General features: G+C 40.3%; 2 protein-coding genes across 4 annotated transcripts in view; one reads left to right on the top strand and one right to left on the bottom strand.

Moving 5' to 3' along the window:
• LOC110773852 (uncharacterized) overlaps nucleotides 1-24,554 on the top strand; it is a 30,844-nt gene that overhangs the window by 5,509 nt on the left and 781 nt on the right. Inside the window, exons 2-8 of one of the 3 annotated variants that reach the window (XM_088249568.1) lie at nucleotides 147-167; nucleotides 5,417-5,468; nucleotides 20,002-20,481; nucleotides 20,565-20,708; nucleotides 21,308-21,400; nucleotides 23,178-23,225; nucleotides 23,337-23,758. In XM_088249568.1, the coding sequence (XP_088105694.1) occupies nucleotides 147-167; nucleotides 5,417-5,468; nucleotides 20,002-20,481; nucleotides 20,565-20,708; nucleotides 21,308-21,400; nucleotides 23,178-23,225; nucleotides 23,337-23,758 (1,260 nt within the window). Of the gene's footprint in view, nucleotides 1-146; nucleotides 168-5,416; nucleotides 5,469-20,001; nucleotides 20,482-20,564; nucleotides 20,709-20,873; nucleotides 21,108-21,307; nucleotides 21,401-23,177; nucleotides 23,226-23,336; nucleotides 23,759-24,554 lie in introns of those variants that run through there. The other 2 variants (XM_088249569.1, XR_015834082.1) reach the window with 2 other exon arrangements.
• Nucleotides 3,482-4,291, bottom strand: LOC148296673 (uncharacterized). The gene is made up of 3 exons (XM_088247907.1): nucleotides 4,196-4,291; nucleotides 4,019-4,099; nucleotides 3,482-3,922 (listed from the first exon to the last, which is right to left on the bottom strand). Exons 1-3 carry the CDS (start codon nucleotides 4,289-4,291, stop codon nucleotides 3,482-3,484), a joined length of 618 nt encoding a protein of 205 aa, XP_088104033.1.

Here is a 24,554-nt window from a genome sequence, read left to right as displayed (position 1 = left end):
TTCATATTCTCTTTGAACTTAATGGGTTTTCCTTGCAATCGAATCGAAGTACGAACCATACCTAGGTTCGGTTATGAGGAGGGCACAAGTATTGTAGCACGAACCATGCACTTTACGTATATTAGAGAGAATCAATGCGTCTTGAGCCACGACCCATGGTCTTGATTGCGAACATCTTCATCAATACATTTAGAGTTCATCACTTGAGTATCCATGAACATGGGTAGAATTGTTTAGGGTGGATTCCGAAACCCTAGTGTTTGTTACATTTTAATTTCACATTTTGATAATTCATCTCTGCCATTCACATTTAAATTCAAAGTCCATTTACTTTCATGCAATAGAAATAGGTCACTTGAACCAAATCAAAAAACCCCCCCCAATGTGTGTGTGAGTTGCGTGTTTGACACGTTTTGTGTCTTTGTCACTGAATTTTGTTTGTTTCCGTAATTGTTTTGGACTTTTGGTCCGCGTTGTGTTCTTGAATTTTCTGTGCTGATTCCAACCGTATAAAGAACGTGAATTTTGGATAAACGGTTGGAAAGTTATAGGTCAAAAACTGGACAGAGGTCGAAACTGAAAAACAGAGAAACGAATCTGTCCAAATGGTGATAAACGGGTGATAGAAAGTGCTGTTTGTGGTTTTCTTTGTTTTCTTGTGTTGTTTCATTTCTTTTATCTTCCTTACTTCATTTTTAGTTTCCAATTTGTATTGTATTTGTGTGTTGTGTAAAATTAGTGTTCTTTACGTACTCAAATTAGAACTTATAGGAAACCGACAAGTTCTTCGTGGGATCGACCCCGTACTTACATAATCTATACTTCATTAGATTCGTGCACTTGCGGGTATTTTTAATTGGTTGTTTGCACATTAATTTGTGTCCTTTTAGGAATGCAACACCGACCAACTGGCTGCACTTGGATTTGGTGTTGCCACCGACAGACCGAAATGATTAACTTCGATGTGGCCTTTGCTCCACGTGTGGCCCACCATGTAGTGGTCCCACGTGAGGGGGCATGTTGAAGTGGATCGACATTTTATTAAGAAGAAGCTCGATGCAAACATATTAATGAAGGAAGTCTCTTGTTATAGCTTTCCACAACTCTCTTGGCAAGTTGGGCATTGGTGATATCTATGCACCAACTTGAGGGAGAGTGTTAGCATTTGTCATATGTTGAATTAGTCTACTAGCTCATTAATGAATTAGTTTGTTTAGTCATTAATGGGATTGGTAGAATTAGGTTAGGAGCCTACCTTAATTTAGGGAAGAATGGTTTGGTTGCCTAATTTGGTAGGCTTGACCTTGGGAATTCAAAGGTTGGGAGCTCAAGGTATTGTGTCTTACTTGTACTTCCACTTGTATAAATATGCTTGCTTGTAATAAAAAGAAGAATCAATGAAAACTGAATACAAGTTGAAAACCAGAAAATTATCTTCTCTCATTTTCATATTCTCTTATATTTTCATATCCTAACTTCTCATGTTTTGGCAGCACGGAAGTAAGGACTGATCAGTTTACGTTTTGTTCTTTTACATTTTGGTCTCCCTAGACTTACTGTATCCGAAAAGAAATATACAAGTTACATGTATAACAATGTGGAAATAAAATCTAACGGTGTCAATTTACCCCTTTGGCTTTATTTATTTATTTTAAAATAGTTAATTTCCCCATGAATCACAAAACTACCCAATTTATAACCCATGCTCATATTCCGAGCAATTCCATTCAAGATGTCAGACAAAACAAATTTAATTCAAGATGTCAGGCAAAACAAATGATCATCTCACGCCATATTCTTTACAAAAAAAAAATTGTCTTGAAAGCCTTCAAAAGTGAGTCAATTACTAAGAACCTAACTTTTCAAAATGACAATTAGCGCCACTCTGCCGTGTGGTGCGGGTGTGCCGACGAGGACGTCGGGCCTTTAAGGGGGGTGGATTGTAAGATCCCACATTGACCAACGGAGAGGGGGTTGATGTGCCTTATATGTACATGCCCGCATCCATATAGCAAGAGGCCTTTTGGGAGCTCACTGGCTTCGGAGTCATAGGAACTCCGAAGTTAAGCGAGTTGGGGGCTAGAGCAATCCTAGGATGGGTGACCCATTGGGAAGTTGCTCGTGAGCTCCCAAAAACAAAACCGTGAGGGCAGAGAGGGGGGCCCAAAGCGGACAATATCGTGCTACGGCGGAGCCGATCCGGGATGTGACAATGAGTCTCTTAAAAACATTACTTTAATTGATGTAATTGGTAGGAATTACAGTTGGGTAAATCAACCAGTTTTGTATAGTTTATGGGAAAATTTGGTTGAAATAAAAGTTTGGGGGTAGATTGACACAATCTATATAATTCATGAGGGAGGGAAAACGAACTATACTTCATATCGTAATCATGTATTAATGTAACAAACGTGCTGCAAAGAGCGGAGGTTTTACTATTAAAAATTAAAAAATTAAAAAAAAACTAAGAGTGGAGGTTTTTCAGCCATCCCCTTTAATTGAGGTATATCCCTCCAATCACATTATTGAGGAGACACTTTGTAGGGCCATTTTGCATATGATAAACTTGTTTTTTTTCCTTGGATCAAAATGTTGGGAATAATAGCGAAAAATAAAGACTAATAAATAATATATATGATTCGTTTACACTTCTAGCTACATATTCTTGATATGACTGAAAAAGAAAAAAAAAGAGCTACGTACATACATATTATATGCATGCACTATTACATTTTAGCGTTTGCGCGACGAATCCAAAATGGTCGCGCAAAGCACAAAGCTGTCGCGGAAATAACAGCGCAACAAATATATCGTCGCGCAAAATCAGTCGCGCAAATACCGTCACGTAAACCTTTGCGCGATGGAAAAAAATAATATCGTCGCGCTTTATCCTTCGTTGCGCCAATAGTTCAGGGACGACAAATGTTCCGTCACTCAAAAGTTTGCGCGACGAGTATACAGGCGTTGCACCAACTATGCGCGACGACAAAACTTTGTCGCACAATTGTTCGCGCGACAAATGATCAGACGTTGCAAGAACATAGTGCGACGACTTAATGTCGTCGTGCAAAAGTGTTTGCGCGACGATTATTTCGTCGTTGCAACTACTTTGTGCGACGAATAATAATCGTGACGCAAACTATTGCGCGACGAAGATTTATTTGTCGCATTTTCTTTAGGGGACAAATGATTCCGTCGCGCAAATCGAGAATAAATTCATTAACAATTTATTTTTATGGTTTTTTATTTTTTTAAACGTGATTTTGCGCGACGGGGAATGTATTCGTCGCGCAAATATTAGTAATTATTATTATTATTTCTTTAAAATTTATGTGTTAAAAAGAAATTTGGTTTATTTTATTTTTATAATTAAATCAGATTGCAATTGAAAAATGTAATGAAGAGAAAATAGTTTTTAAAAACATAATATAAATGTATAACACAAGAGAAATATTTAAAATGTAATTAAGAAAGTAAAAAACTAATTAAACAATGAAGCTAAATCTACTTCCTCGTCTGGCAAATGCGGCTCGGAGGTCTGGACATTGGGGACAGGGGCAGAGGTTTGGTGGTCATGCGCAGAGGTGGACGGGGGAACAAAAGATGGTACGGGAATGCCGGACTGGGCCATGGACTGTATAATCTGAGCCATCTGGGCCATCTGGGTTTCAAGCTGGGCCACCTTTGCTGTCAAAACACTGTTTGACTGCGACGATGAACGGGATCTAGGTTCCCGCCGCCGGGCATTCCCCATCCCTCGACAGTATGTCCCTGGCTGCCTCCCCAGAGTCTGATCCAAGGTGTCCGTCAAGATCTGAAACCCCGCATTCTGTGGAGGAGCCACAGACTCGAGCGGCGTATAGGGAGGAAGCTGGGAGGCGGACTCCTGAAGAACCAACTGGCTCTTCTCAATCATGGTCGTCTGTTTAACATAACATAAAATATAAATAAAAACATTTATATAATAACTATGAAACTTGAACGCGTAAAATAATCATTTAAATTAAAGACTACTTACATGAAGGGACTCCGCCAACTCATTCCCAGGTCGAACATAAACGTCGCCGAAGACGTCAATCTCTAGGAATTTGGACCCCTCCTAAATTGAACAAGAGAAGAAAAATGTTAGTAAAAAAAAAAAACAAATTAACATTAATGACATATTAAAAATTAAATAAAAACGACTTATTATTACCTGACGTCGCGCCTCCATCCTATAGGAGAAGGGCCTGGAACCTGAATGATGGAGAAGAGTCTTCTTCTCCCTATTGCCCTTATTTGCTTTAGCCATCTTCTGTTATACAAAAATTAAAACGTATTATTTGAAATTGAAATGAAATATTAAAAAATGAAATAAACATTAGTAAGAAATGTGTAATAATTTTGAACTTAATATAAAAAAATACCACATAATCAGCCTCCTGAAAATGACCACAGAGTCACTGCCAACTATCCTCCCGCCCCTCAAGCTCCTTCGGGCAACCCTCCTGAAGAGCAGTCTGCGGATCATCAAATGCCTGAAAGTGGTGGTGCAGGTCGCTCTTCCACTGCTTGTACCTGTCAGCGAAGAGTCTGTTGATGTACCCCAACAACTCATCGTTGACATTCTTTAAATTGTAGGTTTTTTTTTTTTTTGATCAAATAGAAAGATTCATTCAACCGTAGCACCAACCAATGATAACGTTTACAAATGAATGGAGAGCGTTAGTGTGGCCTCATTAAAACCTTGCCATCCAAAACCCCCAATGGGGGAAAATCCGGTCAAGGAAAAAGAGTACCACCGCATCTCAAAAACAAACAATGAGTTACACCATAGCTATATCCTTATCTAAAAGAATGCTTAACCATGGAGGAGCACGGTCTTTCCAAAAAAGGCGAGATCTCACTCTCAACCCATGCTGAGCTAGACTATGTGCCACCCCATTACCCTGCCGGTGTTGGTAGAACACTCCAGCCACCTCTCGATCAACCATTAACCAACGAACATCCTCCACCACATTACCAATATTACTCCACCAATCCAAACCATCTTTAAGAATAGAAACAACTTCTTGAGAATCAAGACCAATGGTAAACCGAGTAAAACCCATGTATCCCATCATCAATAACCCTTCCCGGACAGCCACCAACTCCGTGCCCAAAACATCCAAACCAGGTGGACCAAACGATGCGAAACCACAGATAAAGTTTCCGGCGTGGTCACGACAAACTCCCCCCAGACCCCGATCACCTTGCTCACGTCCCACAGCCCCATCACAGTTAAGGAGAAGAGTATTGACCCGTGGTTTCAACCAATGTGCCTGCGGAGAGACGAGGGGGAGCTTGGACCGCTCCTCACAAGATTTAAACACTTCCAGCATTTCCATCGTGTTTTCCACCATATTATCCACCCGTGTAATCTGTTTCCCATGCAAAGAATCATTACGTAGTTTCCACGCACTCCACGCACAACAAGCAAAGCGCTCTAAGTCAGCTTTCGACAGCATTGAAGCCACAGCCTCAAAAGCATCAGCGAAGGTGCCCCCCGCCATATTAATTCGCCGGATGAAATGGGTACACTTCCATAGCTTTTGACTCATTTTACACGACCACAAAGCGTGGAAAGCATCTTCAGGATAGTTCCCACACCTTGAGCACACATGAGACGGAAGCACCCTTTTCTTAAATAAATTGACTGCAGTTGGCAGAATTTCAGTACATGCCCGCCACAGCAGCATCTTAATTTTGTTGGGGACAGCTAGCTTCCAAATTCGCTTCCAAAAGCCTTCTTGAGCACTCTGATCCGATCCTCCCACTCCAAAATCCTCATCGCACTGCCTTACCGCCACACGATACCCAGTTTTAACGGAATATTTCCCGTTCTTTGAGAAAAACCAATATTTGCTGTCACCCAGCTGTGAAACTGATCCCAAAGCGATGCCAGAAATGATATCCCGATCTTCCAAGCTAAAATGTTGCTCTAACAGTGGCAAATTCCAAGAGCCAGAAGCCGTTAGAAGGTCAGAGACCATAGACGTCTGCTCCAGCCCTCTAGTCATCAATGGTTTAAACGTAAAAGGTTTTGGAATCCACTTATCTTGGAGAACACGGATAGAAGCTCCATTGCCCACCCTCCAAAGCAAGCCATCCTCAATAACCTCACGTCCCCACAGAATAGATCTCCATATCAGTGACGGCGAACTCCCAAAACTAGCCTGCATAAAATCATCCTCTGGAAAATATCGGGCTTTAAGCATCTTAGCCACCATAGAGGTGGGGTTCTCTAAAATTCGCCAAGCCTGTTTTGCGACCATGGCTTTATTAAAAGCTTCAAAGTGTCTGAAACCAAGGCCTCCCAGCCATTTTGGTTTACACAATTTTCTCCAACCCAACCAATGAATTCCTTTCCTACCACTCTTCCCCCACCAGTACCTTGCAATCATAGCAGATAATTCCTGACACAAAGATTTTGGTAGCTGAAATACTCCCATTGTATAAGTAGGTAGTGCCTGACCAACCGCCTTAATTAAGACCTCCTTGCCCGCCGCTGACAGCAACTTCGTATCCCAAGTATTAAGCTTGCGCCACACTTGTTCTCGCACATGATTAAACATCCGGGATTTGCTGCGTTGAGCTAAGGTGGGCAGCCCAAGGTAGCGTTCATGACATGTAACAATCGGCACTCCAAGCATTTCAGCAATCAGTTGCTTCATCACCGGATCAGTGTTGGGGCTAAAACAAACTGCAGACTTATCAAAATTTATTTTCTGACCAGATGCTCTCTCATACATGCTGAGAATTTGAAGCAAATAAGCACAATCAGCAAGATGGGCATTAGAAAAAAATAGGCTATCATCTGCAAAAAATAAATGAGAAATAGTAGGTGCTCCCTGAGCCACGGAAATGCCGCTAATACGTTTGATTCTGAGTGCGTTAGAAAGCAAAGCAGACAGTCCCTCCGCACAAATTAAAAACAGATAAGGAGAGAGAGGATCTCCCTGACGCAGCCCCCTTGATGGCACAATCAGTCCCGACGCCACCCCCCGAACTTGAACAGAGTATGTAACAGTGGATATACAATCCATGATTAGCTCCACCCACCTATCGGTAAAGCCCAAACGCTTAAGCATAGCCTCAATAAATGTCCATTCCACCCTGTCATAAGCTTTAGACATATCCAGCTTTAGTACCATTTTCTTCAGCTTACTCCCACCACGCCGTTTAATAGCATGGATGCTTTCAAAAGCAGCAAGAATGTTGTCCGTAATCAGCCGTGTAGGGACAAACGCGCTCTGAAACTCGGAGATGATAAGCGGCATAATAGGCTTCAACCTGTTAACTATAGTCTTGGAAATCATCTTATAGATTACTGTACACAAACTAATCGGCCGAAACTCCGTAACTTTTACCGGATTGTCAACCTTAGGAATGAGCATCAAAAGTGTGTGATTAATTGCTTTCACACTGGCACCCCCATTTAATACATTAAGGCAGTACCCTACCACATCATTGCCTACCACCCCCCAATACTTCTGATAAAACAGTGCCGACATACCATCCACTCCTGGAGACTTAGTAGGAAACATTTGACCCAAAGAAGTTTCGATCTCCTCCCTTAAGAAAACTTGGTTGAGGCGCAAATTTTGAGATTGAGTGAGTATCGGTTTGACCACCTCAGTGACTGCCCCTGCCTCATGAAGTCCATTTGAAGCAAACAAGCCTTGAAAATAATCACAAAAAACAATGCCAATACTTTCCGTAGATGTACGCCATATCCCCTGATCATCTACAATAGTCTTAATTAGATTCCGTCGTCCCCGCATTTTTGCATGTTCATGGAAAAATCTAGTATTTTTGTCCCCATATTTCATCCATGAGACCCGCGATCTCTGCCTCCACAACATCTCTTCTCGTTCCAGTAACACATCCATTTCCCTACAAATATCTCTCTGTTGAGCCTCAACTATTGGAGAAGACCTTCTGCTTTGGGTGTCATCTAACTTCCGTTGCAGACTTCGGAGCTTTGTGGGTATTCGGCCTACATGGTCATTATTCCACGTCCGCAGAGGCCCTTGACATGCCTTCAATTTCTCTACGACAGTTCCAGTCTCAGACTCCCAAGCATGCGTAATGACATCTTGGCAACCCTCAACAGTAGTCCACATTTCCTCGAACAAAAACCGCTTATGCGTCCGTGCCCAAGTACTTGGTCTCAAATATGACAACAAAGGGAGATGGTCAGACACCATATAATTCAGATGATGCGTTGTGACCTCAGGAAAGGTCCTAACAAAGTCACCATTAGCCACCATTCTATCCAGCCGAAGCTTTACATTCCCATCACCTTGCCACCGGTTAGACCATGTAAACTTATACCCCTGAAACCGAATAGTTGTCAAACCACACTCCTCCAAAGCTTCCCGAAAGGCCCTCATTTGTGACATTGGTCGGAAACGGCGACCCAAGTACTCATGAGCCTCAAGTATTTCATTGAAATCCCCACCTACAAGCCATGGCCCTTGAACAGTCCCTGCAATTCGTCGTAGCAAATCCCAAGAGTGCCGTCGTAACCTCGTTTCAGGATTACCATAAAACCCAGTAAAGCGGAAAGTCTCCATATCCACACCCTTTAAAATAGCGTCAATATGCCCTGGAGAAGAAGAAAGAATAAATACTTCCACTCCGTGTTGCCGTAACAAAGCTAAACCCCCCGCCCTTCCTTCTCTTCCCACACTGAAGCACCCCATCATACCCAACTGCCGTTGCACACACTCCATCTGGCGCACCGTCTTTTTGGTCTCCGACAAAAAGATGATACGAGGCTTTTTATCTCTGAGAAGGAATCTCAGAGCTCGGAATGTTCGTGGGTTGCCCAGACCCCGAACATTCCAGCATAAGATTGTCATTGCTCGTGATGGGCCCGACCCCCGGGACCCATCACGGGTGTGCGCTTAGCACCAGATGTATTATCAGTCATCACCGGACTCCCCCGAGGCCTGGCACGGCCTCGCTGAAAGCCACGTCGTATACTACCTTTGCAGAATGAGGTTGGCGGCCCCAAGATAGCAGAAGCCGCAGTGATATCTTCCCCCAAAACTGTTTTACCCTTGTCCAAACGCCTTGGAGCAGTATGAAGAATCTGTGAGATATCCTCATCCAGCAGCAGGGGACCCATATCCAACCTCGCAGCCTCAGTGACCCCTTGGTTCAGATGCACCCTACCTTCCCTGTGGCCAACCACATCACCATCGGCCCCTTGTGAGGAGACCGTGACCTCCTTTTCCTTGTGCACTCGACGCCTTTTAAAGACTTGCGCCAAGGGGCAATCCATCCCACTATCCATCTCCATCATTCCTTCCCCGTCAAAGGCGTCGTCGAAGGATCGAACCACCCCCGTACGCTTGGACGGCATCGAAGCCGTGGCATCCTTTTGAGGTTCGTCATCAAACAAACCTAGCCGCTGGCCTGTTAACTGATTCTCTGCCCGGATACTATACACATCCTTCATTATCGTTTTCCACCGTCTGTATTGTTCAACTTCAATAGCCCCTGAGGCCTTGACACTGCATGCAGCACCCACGTGGTCCAGTCGCCCACAATATAAACAGAAATACGGGAGCCGCTCATATTCGATTTCATACTGTTTTGCCGGTTCATCTGCCGACAAACGCAGTGTGGTTCATCTACAATAAAATAATTACATACATTAAATATTTAAAATATATAAAATTGGAAGGAAAAACAATTAAAATGTAAGATACATACCGACAGGTGTCCATGCATCTCGTTATGCACCGCATCAGGCATGGCCTTCCAAGACTTCCATTTCATCGGACAATAGGTCCGAACGACTGCACCAACATCATGCGCCAATGAGCTATGTTGGTCTGCCGTTGGGGCAGCCCGATGACGATCGTCGTATTTGATGTTGATACGAGAGTTGTTCACCCGGGTGACCTTCGATGTAGCCAACTGGCGACACGGTCCCCGGGTGTTCTTCTTGGCTGCAAAGAAATATGAAATTAATGTTAGTTAACAAATTTGACTAAAATATTGGTACGAAACATCTGTAGTTGAAGGAAATCTTTACCTGGTCCACTCGAAGTGGTGTCGGTGGTGCTGGAAAGGCGATGACGCCGCCTGGCGCTCATAGGTTGCGCCACTGATGACTCTGATGACGCCGGTGCATGGGGGGCACTGGGACCCACTGGCAAGTCGGGCAGCTGTGGTGGGCCAGAGGGAGGTGACATCATAGTCGGGGGAGGCAAACTACGTGAAGGTTGCACCGGCTTATGACTTCTGCTGATTAGGTTTGACATCTTGCAATAAAAACAAGCACCAAAGTTTAAAAAAAATAGTTACTGTAATACAACAATCTAATAACAAATATAACATTTATTTCATTTCATTTAAAATAGAGTCAACGTTTAATAACAAATATAACAAATCTAACAAATAAAACAAATAAAATATAACAAAAATATAAAACATTCTTCATTAATTATAAAACATAAAAATTATTCCAATTTAGGGTCATTATATAAACTAAGCTAACAAACATACAAATAAATCAAATTTACCAATATATAAACTAAGCATATTTTAACAATATTACAAATTTAATTAAAGCATATATGTTGGCGTACGGTTTGCGATTTCGGAGTATCCGGGACTCCAATCCACAATTCGTTGAATCCTATACGATCCTAGACATACAAGGTACATCATATGTGAGTTTGAGACACAATGTGATTTTGCTACAGTTCCCTAGCACTGCCACACGCGGCAGCAAGGCATGGATGTGAAAAAGCGATAACGATAGCCGGAAAAATCTCAAAATGAAGGGCCAATCTTCCTACCCTAGGTTCAGGACATCGAATAGAGGCAGTTTTGTTCTCGGACATAGGCCAAAAAATGGCCGGAAGTGGCCGGAATTTCATCCCGAAATCTGGCCAAAATCTTAGTTACAACATTAGACAACGTACGCTACAAATTTAACAAATCCTACCCAACCATCAGCTAAATAATAAAAAATAGGGGGAAAAGCATACCGCACTCGTCAGATTTGGAGGCCGGAGGAGGGAGAACGAAGCCGGAGTTATTCGCCCAAAACCGGATAAACTCCCGCCGGTTTCTCGAAGCCAATCGTCGCGGCGGCGGCTCGGAAAGGTCTGAGTTCGTTGGCGGTGATCGCCCGGTCGTTAATGTGGAGAGTTGAGGTGGTGGCCGGAGGAGAGAGAGAGAGAGAGAGAGAGAGAGAGAGAGAGAGAGAGAGAGAGAGAGAGAGAGAGAGAAGAGAGAGCGGCGGCGAGAATGAACCAGAAAATCTGAAATTGCCGAATTATTATCAGACCTTTGCGCGACGAAACGTACTGATTTCGTCGCGCAAGTCAGTAAAGTGTCTAAACGGTGCGTTTTCGATTAAAATTTTCGCGCAAAACTGAAAATATTAACTTTGCGCTACGAAATAACTTCCCCATCGTCGCGCAAAGTCGTTGCAGTAGCGGCAATTGAACCGCCAAAATTTCACGACCTTACGCGACGGGGTCAAACTGTTGCGTCGCGTAAACATCATACCCTAAACCCTAAACCCTAAACCCTGAACCCTGATCACATAAAACCCTAAACGACATCATCACATTGCGCGACGAATAAAGTTCTTTTCGTCGCATATAGTAGTTTTGCGCGACGTCAGTTACTCGTCGCGCAATTTGTTGTATAAAATTTGAAACAAATTGTTTTGATAGCATACACATTCTACGAAACTAGTTTCAACGATCCAACCGTCAAACGTATTTGCTTATACTTAGAGATCGTATACGCCAAAAATGGGGAAAAAAAAACGTATAGAGATCAAGTAACGGGACAAAAGTTTTCGACTGTTATAAAGGAAAAATCACGATTTAACGGTCAATTTTACTCTGATTTCGATAATTTTTTACAGATACAATCCTTCACCCAACATGAATCCAATGACAGTATTTGATCTTCATTTCAAATTATTTACACTAGTGGATATCACAAAATCTTATGTTATACTTAACAAGTTTATATATAAACTCTTAATAGTTAGTGACTACATTGTGTGATGATATATGCATTATAGAAAACTTTTTTCATCGATCCAACCGTCACACTTGTTTGTTTCTACTTAGAGATCGTACTGTTGTGTAGATTTCAGCTGCACCAAAATGGATTCAGCTGCATCCTCAACTTGTGATACTCGCAAGTGCACGAGCCGTTTGGTAGTATAGCATATGTAAGTGCGAGGTCGATCCCACGAGGATTGGTGATTGAATGATCCAATTCATTTTCCCTACACAAAACAGAAATAAAAAAAAGAAAGGAAATAAATAAAACAAGGAAGAAAGAAAATAACTAACTCAAGTAGATAAGTTCCCAAGTTCAATTAGATTAACGGATTGATTCTAGCTAATGTATGATTAAGCCATGGTGTGTGGTCATAACCTTGTGTTCCTAATTCCCTAATTTGATGATTTGTTGTCTAACCTAAAATTAAGCATTAGGAACCCATTAAGCATAGAAGAACAATTTAAACAACCAAGCATGTATCTAATCCCTGTTTTCGAATGTCCATACATACTCTTCCTATTCATAGTTCAATTCGAATTAAAGCATGGTGTATACTCTTAATTCAAACCAAGATAGCTAACATGCAAGCCTAAATGGTGATCAATCATTCAAACTAGCATATTAACTTATAAGCATAATGAATAAGAACAAAAATCATAATTGAAACTTGGAAACTAATCAAACTTGAAACTAAAGAAAAGAATTTACATAACAATGAAAATTAAGTAGAACTTGGAAAACTTATGGAGAATTTCAGCACAAATATTTCATTACTACAATTGAAAACTAGAAAATGAAACTAAGAGAATTTGAGGGAGAGAAGGGAAGGGAGCTCTAGAGAAGTGTTTGAGAGCTCCCCCCCTTGGGGTGTGTTTACAAGCTTAGAGAACTTCCTTATTTATAGGCCTAGGGGAAGTAAAAATCTGAATTCAATATGGCTAATGCATACAACACTTGTTTTATAAAATCTGAAATGGTTGATGCACTTGTATTAGAAAATCTAAATTGGGTGATGCACTTGTATTAGAAAATCTTGAATTGGTTGATGCACTTCACCAATAGATCCCACCAGTAGCCCTAGCTCATCTTCATGTCACCATGACCAAGCTTCCAACCAGAAATGATAGCTCATACCTAGCTCACCATGACCAAGCATCCAACCAGCACATGCTGAGGTCAGCATGACCAGCAACTTCAAGGGCTTACAACTTGGGCTTATCTTAATCAAATTAGGACTTTAAGCACACGAAATTGAAGTTCAGAATGTCTTCTTTCCAGCCATATGTTATTTGGGCCAATCCAAGGTCGGAGGAAGAAGTTAAGGCCGAAACAAATTGCTAACTCATTTTCCGCGCTGATAAGATCCATCCTGAGCATGGTTCTGTGTTTGCTAGGTAACGGACTCCAGATTTATCCAATGGGGCTGAATTTTGGATATGTTATAGTACACACCAATTGGAATAACGTTCATGAAGAATGTGGCCTCATTCGAGCTATGTAGGTTGTTGAAACAAAGCTTGCAATATGACCTACGGAACTGGACTGGCAGGGGGCTGTAGCCAAAATGAGTTTGTCTTTAAGCTCTTCATCCATTCATCCAAATTAGGCCTTAACATGCTTGAATTGCATGAATTATGCTCTCTAAAGCCATCATTATTACCTAAAGCTCAATGAACTGAAAGATAAACACAAAAAGGATTAAAAGCACAAGTTTAACTCAAAAACATAACCAAATCATAAGCTAGAAGGGTACAAAATGATATACAATTATGAACCGATCACGTACACGCCGAAAATCGAAAAAAAAAAGGTATATAGATTGCGTAACGGGACAAAAGTTTTCAACGGTTATAAAGGAAAAATCACGATTTAACGGTCAATTTTACCCCAATTTCGAAGATTTTTTACGGATACACTCCTTCACCCTATATGAATCCAATGACAGAGTTTGATCTTCATTTCAAATTATTTATACTAGTGAATACTGAGTTAAAATTCCTAAGTGTCATGTATAGAAATATTTTTTTAAAAATTAAATTGGTTTATGCGACGAAGATAAACTTTTCGCCTGTAAATAGTTTGCACGACAACAATGTTCTGTCGCGCAAACGTTTTTGTGTCGAGTTATTCGTCATATCGTCGCGCAAAGATCAGTTTTAAATTTTTTCCTGACACTTGTGTTTTTTTGGGAAAATTAACCTTGCGAGACAAATAATATTGTCGCGCAAGGGTTACTATAACGACGCTGGTATTGTTCCGTCGCACAAGAGACACTTCGAAACTATTCCCGGACACTTGTAAATTTTTTTGGACAATTATTCTTGCGAGACGGAGATAATCGTCGCGCAAAGGTGTTTAGGCGACGCCATAATATTTATTCGTCGCGCAAAACGTTGTTTTTATTTTTTAAAATTAAATTGATATTTAGTGTAAATATTTTTTGATACTATATTTGTATTTACTATATATTTAAATTAAATTATTTGTATTAAATTGATACTTGTTTAGTGTATTTACTATACATATTTGTATTAAATTGATACTTGTTTAGTGTATTTACTATATATATTTGTATTAAATTGATACTTGTTTTAGGGGACGTGATAAAGCATATATTTATATGGTTTGGATATCATATATTTATATGATAAAGCATATAATTGTCATACTATATTTATATTTTTTCATACTATATTTGTATTTTGTCATACCTTTATTCATTCGTCTTTTTACAAAACTCTATGCATATATGTGACGTTAATTAGGAAAAGTCACTGACACAAAGAGAAAACATGTACATTTCATTAAATTACAAATAAATTACATTATTCATCAGATGAACTATAATAACCTTCGTTATCATCACTATCATCACTATCCGTCTCCCAATCCTCTTCCTCCTCCTCTTCCTCCTCCTCCTCCATAAGTACATCATCGTCGTTGTTGTCCCCCATGGTTGGATCGTATCGCGGAAGATCACCGAGGTCAATTGTAATTGACTGAATCGGTATCTCTCTTGAAGACACTCCGTCAATCTGAAATGGTTCTTGAACAACATTTGTATCGAGAAGTGTATGTGCATCATTTTCCATGGAAGAGTCTAAACGTTGGTCAACGACGTCGTTGTCCGATGGGTCTAGTTCTGGTATAGCATACACGTTCCTCTGATCCATATGCTGAACAACTTTCCAATCGTTCCCCGCTTTAGGGCCATTTAGATACACAACTTGTTTTGCCATGTTTGCCAAAATGTAAGGGTCGTCATCATACCAAGTTCTGCTCATGTTCACAGATAGTAACCCATGATCGATTTTAATACTTCCCTGCCTATTTGGGTTCGTATCAAATCATCGACACTTAAACATGATGACTTGGTATCGGTCTTTGTAAAGCAATTGCACGACAGTTGTGAGTTTGCCATAGAAATCAATGTCCGTACTTTCGCCTCCACCTGGAACATGGACACCGCTGTTTTGCGTACACAACTTGTCATCTCGTGCAGTACCTAAAAACTTGACGCCGTTAACATGGCAACCTGAGAACAATTCTGCTCGGAGTGGGCCGAATGCCAAGTTATATAACTCTTCACTGTAAGTGGGGGAATTCTCTGATTTCAACTTATTCACCTAATATTATAAAAAAAAAAAAAACATTCATAGGTTAGTTTGGAAAAATGTAATAGCACAATATATATATGAATTAGAAAACACTTATAACTTACATATTCCAAAAACCATTGTGGAAACAATTCACGGTGTTTCTTGGAATACAAATGTGATGGATGTTCTCGCTTCATCATCTCTTCATGTTCATCTAAGAATGTCAATATCTCATCACAATTGTTCAATACGAACCAATGTGCTACCTCCATGTCATTTCTGGAAAATGATTCTCCTCGTACAGGATCTCCAAAGGGTCGTGCGCTTTGGGCAAAAATAGAAAGTTGCTCATTTCTCAGACCTCCGTCATTATTGCGCTGAGGTCGATTGAAAGCCGTGTCCACATCCTTTAAATACATTCCACAGAAAGTAAGCGCCTCATATTGAACCCAAGCCTCTACAATTGATCCTTCGGGCTTCGCTCTGTTGCGTACGCTTTTTTTCAGCTCTCCAAGTAGCCTGCCAAAATAAAACGAAATTAGCAAGTAGTAAGCATGAGATAATGATGCATACACAAATGATGATGATTATATACCTTTCTATTGGATACATCCAGCGATAGTTGACTGGACCAGCAAGCAATGCCTCTTCTGGCAAGTGAACCATCACGTGAATCATACTCGTGAAGAAAGCCGGAGGAAATATCATCTCAAACTTGCATAAGACTTGGACAATGTCTTGGTGCAACTGATCAATGTCTGTCTTTCGCAACGTTTTTGCCGTCAGTTGGGAAAAAAATCTGGACAACAATATAATTGGCTTGACTACATCTTCCGGCAATAGGTGTCGAATCCCCACAGGAAGTAAGCGTTGCATAAACACATGGCAGTCGTGACTCTTGAGTCCAGTAAATTTACCCCCGTCAACCCTCACGCAACGTGCGATATTAGAAGCATACCCGTCAGGAAACTTTACAGACGATACGAACTGTAGAAACTCTTTGTTGTCATTCGGTTTCATGGAAAAAAATGCAAGATCCCGTATAGCTTTAACACTGCCCCTTTTCAGCCATAAACCCTTTCGTATGCCCATTCTTTCCAAATCAAGACGCGCTTTCGGAGTGTCCTTTGTCTTGCCCTTGATATCTAGAATCGTTCCCATCAATGTGTCAAACACATTTTTCTCAACATGCATATCGTCGAGATTGTGCCTCAATTTTAGTTTCGACCAATATGGGAGCTCAAAAAACATAGACTTGTGCGTCCAGTTCATATGTGTAGCAGGTCTGGTCCGACTAACTGTTTTCCCGAACGGAGCAAAATCCAAATGGTTAAGCTGTTCCAAGATCTGATCACCGGATCATTCTCTAGGTTTTGCGCGACGCTCTTTGTTCCCGTCGAACTCTATATCCTTCTCCCGCCACTCGTGGTCCCATGGCAACCATCTTCGATGCCCAAGGTAACACACTTTTTCAGCGTGCCAACCGGAAGTTACATCTTCCTTGCATACAGGGCATGCCATATAATCCTTTGTGCTCCACCCCGAAACCATTGCATATGCGGGAAAATCATTCACAGTCCACATAACTGCCGCCCGCAAAGTGAACATCTTCCCAGCAGATTTATCGTACGTGCGCACCCCGTTTGTCCATAAATCTTTGAGCTCATCAACCAACGGCCTTAAGTACACATCGATTGACCTGCCAGGATCCTCAGTTATCAAAACAGTCATCATCATGTACTCTTTTCTCATGCATTTCCAAGGGGGCAAATTATATGGAAATACGAAAATCGGCCAAGTGCTGTGGTGTTGGTTTAGAACCCCGTACGGATTGAATCCGTCAATGGCAAGTCCCAACCTCACATTTCGGGGATCAGCAGCAAACTCGGGGAACGTTCGATCGAAATCTTTCCATGCCTCCCCATCTGCAGGATGTCGCATCACATCGTCGTCTACCCGTTTTTCCTTATGCCATCTCATGTCTGTGGCAGTATGAGTCGACATATACAATTGCTGCAACCTTGGTTTCAGGGGCAGATAACGCATGACTTTTTGTGGAATCTTACTCATTCTATTCTGAGATATCTGTTTGAACCTCGATTCATTGCATATAGGGCATGTATCCAACGTTTCATACTCTTTATAGAATAACATGCAATTATTTTTGCAAGCGTGGATCTTTTCATAACCCAATCCAAGACCACTCAACATCTTCTGTGCCTGTCTGTGATCTTTCAGCAAACAATTGTTTGTTGGAAGCATTTTCTTGAAAACCCCCAAAAAGTAATCGAAACACAAGTTCGACATACGATACTTTATTTTTCCGTGCATTAGCTCCACAATCGCCGTCAGAACGGAAAAGCTCTCGCACCCCGGGTATAACTCCTGGTTGGCATTTCTTAATAGGTTTTCATACTGTTCGAACTCTGCACTGTCCATTGGTGTAGGCACATCATCTTCTCCTTCCTGAGTGCTGCTGGTCGATGCAAATGGAAAAGCATCATGTATAATATCCCTGACCTGTTCATTAGGATCCACAATAGGTTCAACATTGTCCACTCTTGTGGCCCCTGAAGACGAAGCGATGTCTACTTGTTCCACGTAATGGTTCCAAGTGCTGTATGTCTCAATCATTCCATTTCTTACTAAATGAAATCGAACATGTTCAATTGTCTCCCACAACATGTTGTTACACCTCCTGCAAGGACACCGGATTCTAGTTGCACCTGGGTTGTGTATCCGTGCAAAGTCAATGAAATCCTCGATTCCATCCAAGTATTCGCCTGCGCACCTATTCGGGTTCTGTATCCACCTCCTGCTCATCTTTCCTGGAACCACAATCACAATACAACAATCATGTTGTATTCGTACAAAATCTTTCCTTATGCCTCCGGTAAGGGCCCTATCCCATTCAGAAATGCATAGCCATGTCATGTAATTTACAGCTACATGAGATTAGATTTCGACGTGGATGAATTTCGGCAGCATCTCGGTACAGTTCTTGAGGTGTACCGTAGATATAAAATACCTACGTACCACCCGAAGAACGTACCGAGACGACACGGAAATCTCCACAATCGAAACCTAATCCTGTAGCTGTAAACTACGTGACATGACTATGCATTTCCAAACTATCCAAAATATGGGACAATTCAAGAATTAATTGGACCGTAGTCATGGTTTACCCACCCATGCGCGGTCCAACTAACCTCGAACGGGAACTAAGCTTTACAAAAAAAAAATGTACAAAGTTAATTTCAATTAACTTCGTACATTAACGTACATTCATAATTTAACAACATATTATAAACATAATTTCATAAATCAATATAAATATAATGTAATAAATTTTATATTATAAAACAACGAAAATACCTTCTAAATCGTTCTCCTCCAATCGCAAATCACATATAATATTCCTATATACAAAGAAATTAATGGTGTTAGTATGAATTTACAGTAAAATTTTTACACTAACGATAAAAAATGCATACCCAATGACCGTATCGGAGACAGAAGTAGCTCAACTCATAAACGAAATGAAAATGACGAGTTTTGTGGGCCGAAATCTCTTGAGAAAGATGCAGGAACAGCAGAGGCAAACTGCAATTTTTTTTGCAGTTTGCCTCTGCCATGGACGTGCTAAGCTTCGTATAGACGACGAGTTTGCGCGACGGATAAGGTTATCGTCGCGCAAAATTCTTCCTTTTTGCGCGACGAACATTTAGTTCAAAGTCTGTCGCGCAAACCACGTCACCGTCGCGCAAACGTTATTTCCCAGTCGCGCAAGGTTCTGTCGACATCGATTTTTTGCGCGACGATGCCATCCTATCCGTCGCTCAATAATTCGCCGCCCAAACAATATGCGACGAAAGTTCTGTCGCGCAATCTGGTGTCGCGCAAATTTTTGGCGCGAAATGCTATCGACAGTGCTCCGTTCTTCGCGCCCTTTTTTTGCGTGATGAAAGGTTTTAGTTGTCGCTCAAAATACCTTTTGCGTGACGATAGATACTGTCGCGCAAAGTTCACCGCCAAATAAATTTTTCCGCGCGTTTTCCCAGCTACTTTATGCGACGCTCTTTGTTTTTGTCGCGCAAACGGTATTTTGCGCGACGACATATTTTGTCGCACATGATTGCGCTACGATTTATGTTACCCGTCGCGCAAAACTTCTTTGTGGGACGAATTTTCCTCCGTCGCGCAAAAAGCTGTCGTGCAAGGGCTAAAATGTAGTAGTGATGGTTACAATTCATTCAATTATTAACACAAAAAATAAATGGATTATGTTATCTGATATCATTAATAAATTAATTAACCAAACTTTGCGCAGGATATTACAATGACTACAATCAGTATATGCCGTTGTTCGATGCTGTGTGGAGTGGAGATTGGAATAAAGCAAAGGAGTTTCTTACCCTACATCCCAATGCAATAAGAGCAAGACTTCCTTATACAAACCGGACAGCTCTTCACACGGCAACAAGATTAGAGCACGAGCATATTGTGGAAGAGTTGGTGCAGTTGATGTCAGAGGAATTGGAATTAACAGATAAATGGGGTTGGACAGCTCTTGCTGTTGCTGCACAGAGAGGAAATAAAAACATGGTTGAATGCATGGTTAGAAAGAGCAAGAAAATACTTAGTATTCCCAATGAGACCCGCAATATGACTCCAATTCTCCACGCTTCTATGAATGAACATTGGGATGTCGTTGATTATCTTTACTCCGTCACTCCCCTCCAAGATCTAAAGCCAGAGAAAGGACCATACGGCGCTACACTTCTTAACTTTATTATTGGCTTGAATTTTCGTAAGAGTTTTAATCTTTTAACAATGAAATTGATTACTCCTTTTTTTTCCTTAATTATAAAAACTTGTTTTTCTCTACTACAGGTATTGCTTGGAAATTAATTCAGTGTTGCCCACAATTGGTCTTTACCAAGGACATTAATGGGCAATTCCCGATGGAAGGATTTCTACCTTCTGCATTTCCGAGTGGAACACGCCTCAAATTCTGGCAACGATGGATCTATAATTGTTAGTATTCGCATTCTCTTTCCTCTTACAATTACAATTATATATTTTCAATGTTAGATTGACTGTAATGAACCTCTAAGACTTCAAAATTGACTGCGCTTTTGAATCCTTGAAACTTAAAAATAATAGTTATTGATCTTAATGGCTTAGAAATGACAACTTCAGTGACTTTATCGGAGGGAGGGGTTCAAAACATCAGACAAAGAACGAAATGGAACACCCAGATGAGAGTTGTGGAAATGCTGATTTGGTTTTTTTTAATTATTGTTTTAACTTCTCATCTCAAAGAATTGGAAGGGGTTGAGCGGTGGGTCTGTTGGCTGCGAAGGTTTGGGAAGACAAAGGAAGAAGATGAAGGATCAGAACTGTTCTTTTCTTTTTAATATTCTATTTTTAATTAAGAGTTAGAGGTATTTTCACTCCGTTATCTAAGAGGACATGTGACAGAATATTAACATAGGAACATGAGGGGACATTGAAAAAGTTGACAACACAAAACATATATATGCAAATCAATTATGACGAGATATCCATAATTGTAATAGAAATAGTAATTCGAAATATATTGATTGAGGTTAATTACTGTCATTTTTTGAAAGGTATACACATAGAGAGTGCCATCAGTGATATTCATGTAAGTGTTCAAAATGAAGGAAATGAAGAATGTAATCGAATGAAGATCACTTGGTCAGGTATGTTGCGATTATGGTTTTATTTGGTAAAATTTAAATAATTTCTTCTTATGTTATCGAACTCTTCGCACTTTGTAATACCACATTTGTTTGTTTTTGCATTAAGAATACTGAAGAATAACAAATGTTCATGAACAAATAAGAATCTGTCATTGCATATAGTTGTGAAGGCAATGGAAGGAAACCAATTTGTACTAATATGTGTCGAGACAAGAATTATGATATTTAGGTGTGTGGAAGCAAATATTTGAAGATCCTAGGCCAAATAATTAGTCCTATTAATTTGGGGATTCTTGCAATAATTAGGGATTTGATTAATCAAATCCCTAATTGGTTCAATCTCTCTAAATTAAGGAAAAATAATTATTTTCCATGTGAATGATTATTCTTCCGAAACTCTAACCACCAAGGCCCCTATAAATATGTGGCCACGCACAAGACACGAGGTATGTCTAAAACTCTGCGAAAATTCCCTCTCACCCTCCTTGCTGCCGCCACTCTCTCTCTCTCTCTCTCTCTCTCTCTCTCTCTCTCTCACAAGGCTCCGGCCTTCAGACAAGGCTCTGACCATCCGGTTCTCCCTTTGAGAAAAAGACCTCCTACCTTTAAATTATTTCTGCATTCTTCTCAGAATCATTTAATTGACTTAGGCATCGGAGGGCCTTTGGTCAAAGTCCCCCGGGTGTGGTCTTTTTACTCCGTGTTATTTTACGAGGAGAAAGAGGAATGAAGAGGAAGAAGGGAGGAGAAGAATATTTCCTAGGGAGGAAAATCACTCTCACAAATTGGTGCTTTCATTGAGAGCATGAGCTATACTCAACGTGTGCTCCAAAACAATTTCCATACTTTGTTCACTCAACCGAAGCCTTCCAAACAATCATGGTTGGAAGCAAACGTACGAGGAGCAAGGCCACCGCGACGACATAATCCGCGACGGGCCCAAACCCTCCATCTCGAGGTTTCATGATGGAAACCGCGCTGCAACCGCAAAGGATGCCTTCAGAACCTACCTTGCGGCCGCCTCTTGCTGCCTAGAACTCTCTCAGCCACTTTCAGGCAGAAGTCAAACCCTAAAGAAACTTTGGATTTCGTTAAAAGAGCAATTTGGTCAAGTGTGCTCGGCACATGCCAGGTGTCGGACATGCACAGGGTTCGGCGCAAATTCCAAAGTGGAATTTGGGTCGGGTCCTGTCACACTGTGAGAATGTGAAGGTGAAAATGTCCCACATTGGAAAGTTAGAAAACCTTGCAAGGGCTTATAAGGTGTTGGACTACTCCCCCCATTAACAATTGGTTTTGGGGTGGAACCTCAACTTCCTTCAGACACACCAATCATTCGTGAGTATCTAATTAGTCAAAAGGGACATGTCCATTTTCCCACATTACCGTATGAAATATGGAGCTGAATTGAGTTTTCTGTTTTTCAAAATTTAATTAACTAAATTTAAATGTCCTTGAAATTTGAGCAAATGAAAAAAGAGTGGTGAATTTTTTTATTGCAATTAATTGGGTGTTTATATTGAAAATATGATTAGATTAAACAAAAAAAGGAGTTGCAATTTTGGATACTTGGAAGACTAGCTGTTGAAATTTTACATTGATTTGAAGAGAAAAAAAAACATATATTCAATTCCATGTATGTATCTAAATATTCTTTGCACCCATTTTATGAAACTTTTCAAGTGAGCTAATACTTCACCATTCTGTCATCATCTAATTAACAGAGATATATATAGCTTTCACCATCTTATATTTAGATTTTGAATTTCCATTGCAGTGGTAGGTTTCTTGCAAGGTTTGAAATCAAACATCCTTGAACTTTTGGGTATGCTACGTTTTTTTTTCTTCATATTTCCTTTGTTCTCCATTAATTGTTTGAGCAATAAATTATTTAATGAATTAGTGGTATGACATGTTTTTTTCAATGCCAACCTAGGAATCAACCGCATACGCGAAATAAAAAAGGCCCACATTCAATCACTTGAACTCCTACATCACATGTGTGACGTGACAAAACATCGATCTAGCCCTGATTTTGTACTTCCAGCAATTTTCAGAGCTATCGAGCGAGGGATGTTTGAGTTTACTGACACTGTATTGCAAGCAAGACCAGATCTCATGTGGTTCTCTAATCAAAAGGACAGGAACCTCTTTCATTTTGCCATTGAATGTCGCCAAGAAAAAATTTATAGCCTTATTTATAGACTCAATAAAAGAAAAAGAATAATGATTGGACATAAAGCTGATAAGTCTGGCAATTGCGCGCTACATGTGGCCGGGATGCTATCCCCATTGGCAAAGCTCGATAATATCTCAGGTGCAGCTTTGCAAATGCAGAGAGAACTGCAATGGTTTCAGGTCAGAACATATTAGATCAATATAATTCAGAGTTTTTTTTTTTTTTTTTTTCTCTTTTATGAATTAGCTTTCCTACATATATGACCTTCTAAAGACCCTTTTTTGTTTGTAAATTGTGGGAATCGGCCATGGGCGCACGCTATAGTAATTTATTAATCGGCATGGGTCTGCTACAAACTAGCTAAAATAATAAATCACTAAGGCATCTAACATTACATGTCATATGTATATATACTGTGAACATTTTGTCTATCTGAATATGACTTTTCATACATTATTTGTTGTAAAACAAATAGACCGATACTGTGTATTTGCATTATACATTTGCATCTGCAGATAGACGGATACTATCTTTAAAAAATTAAAGAAAATCGGAGTTAATTTATGCTTTTTCAACTTATACAAATTGTAACATAGATGAAAATAAATTGTTTGGGCTGAAATGATTCATTTCATGTATTGAGACCAAGTTTTCGTTACAAAAAGGTGGTCAGCACAGTCACATTAAGTAGTTTATTCATTCCAATATTAAAAACTAATGCATCAAACGCATTTTCTAATTGAAAACTAGAGCAAAATAACACGAGTTAAACTATAACCTTTAATAGAAACTTCAAATGCAGAATGAAAATAAAAATTGGAATAAAGGTCGGCCCTAAGATGTCTTATTCAACTTACTTTACGGTCAGCATGATAGTCTTCTTGTTACCTCTGCTCTGTAATGGTTTGGATTTGTATGGCTTCTCTCAAATTTCGAAGATTCAAGGTTTGATTATTGGAAAAATAGAGTAATAAT

The sequence above is a fragment of the Prunus avium genome, chromosome 2, assembly GCF_965620075.1.
Source record: "Prunus avium chromosome 2, drPruAviu1.hap1.1, whole genome shotgun sequence".
Classification (NCBI taxonomy): Eukaryota; Viridiplantae; Streptophyta; class Magnoliopsida; order Rosales; family Rosaceae; genus Prunus; species Prunus avium.
Note: the sequence above shows the minus strand (reverse complement) of the source record. Positions and strands in the feature narration are given on the sequence as shown.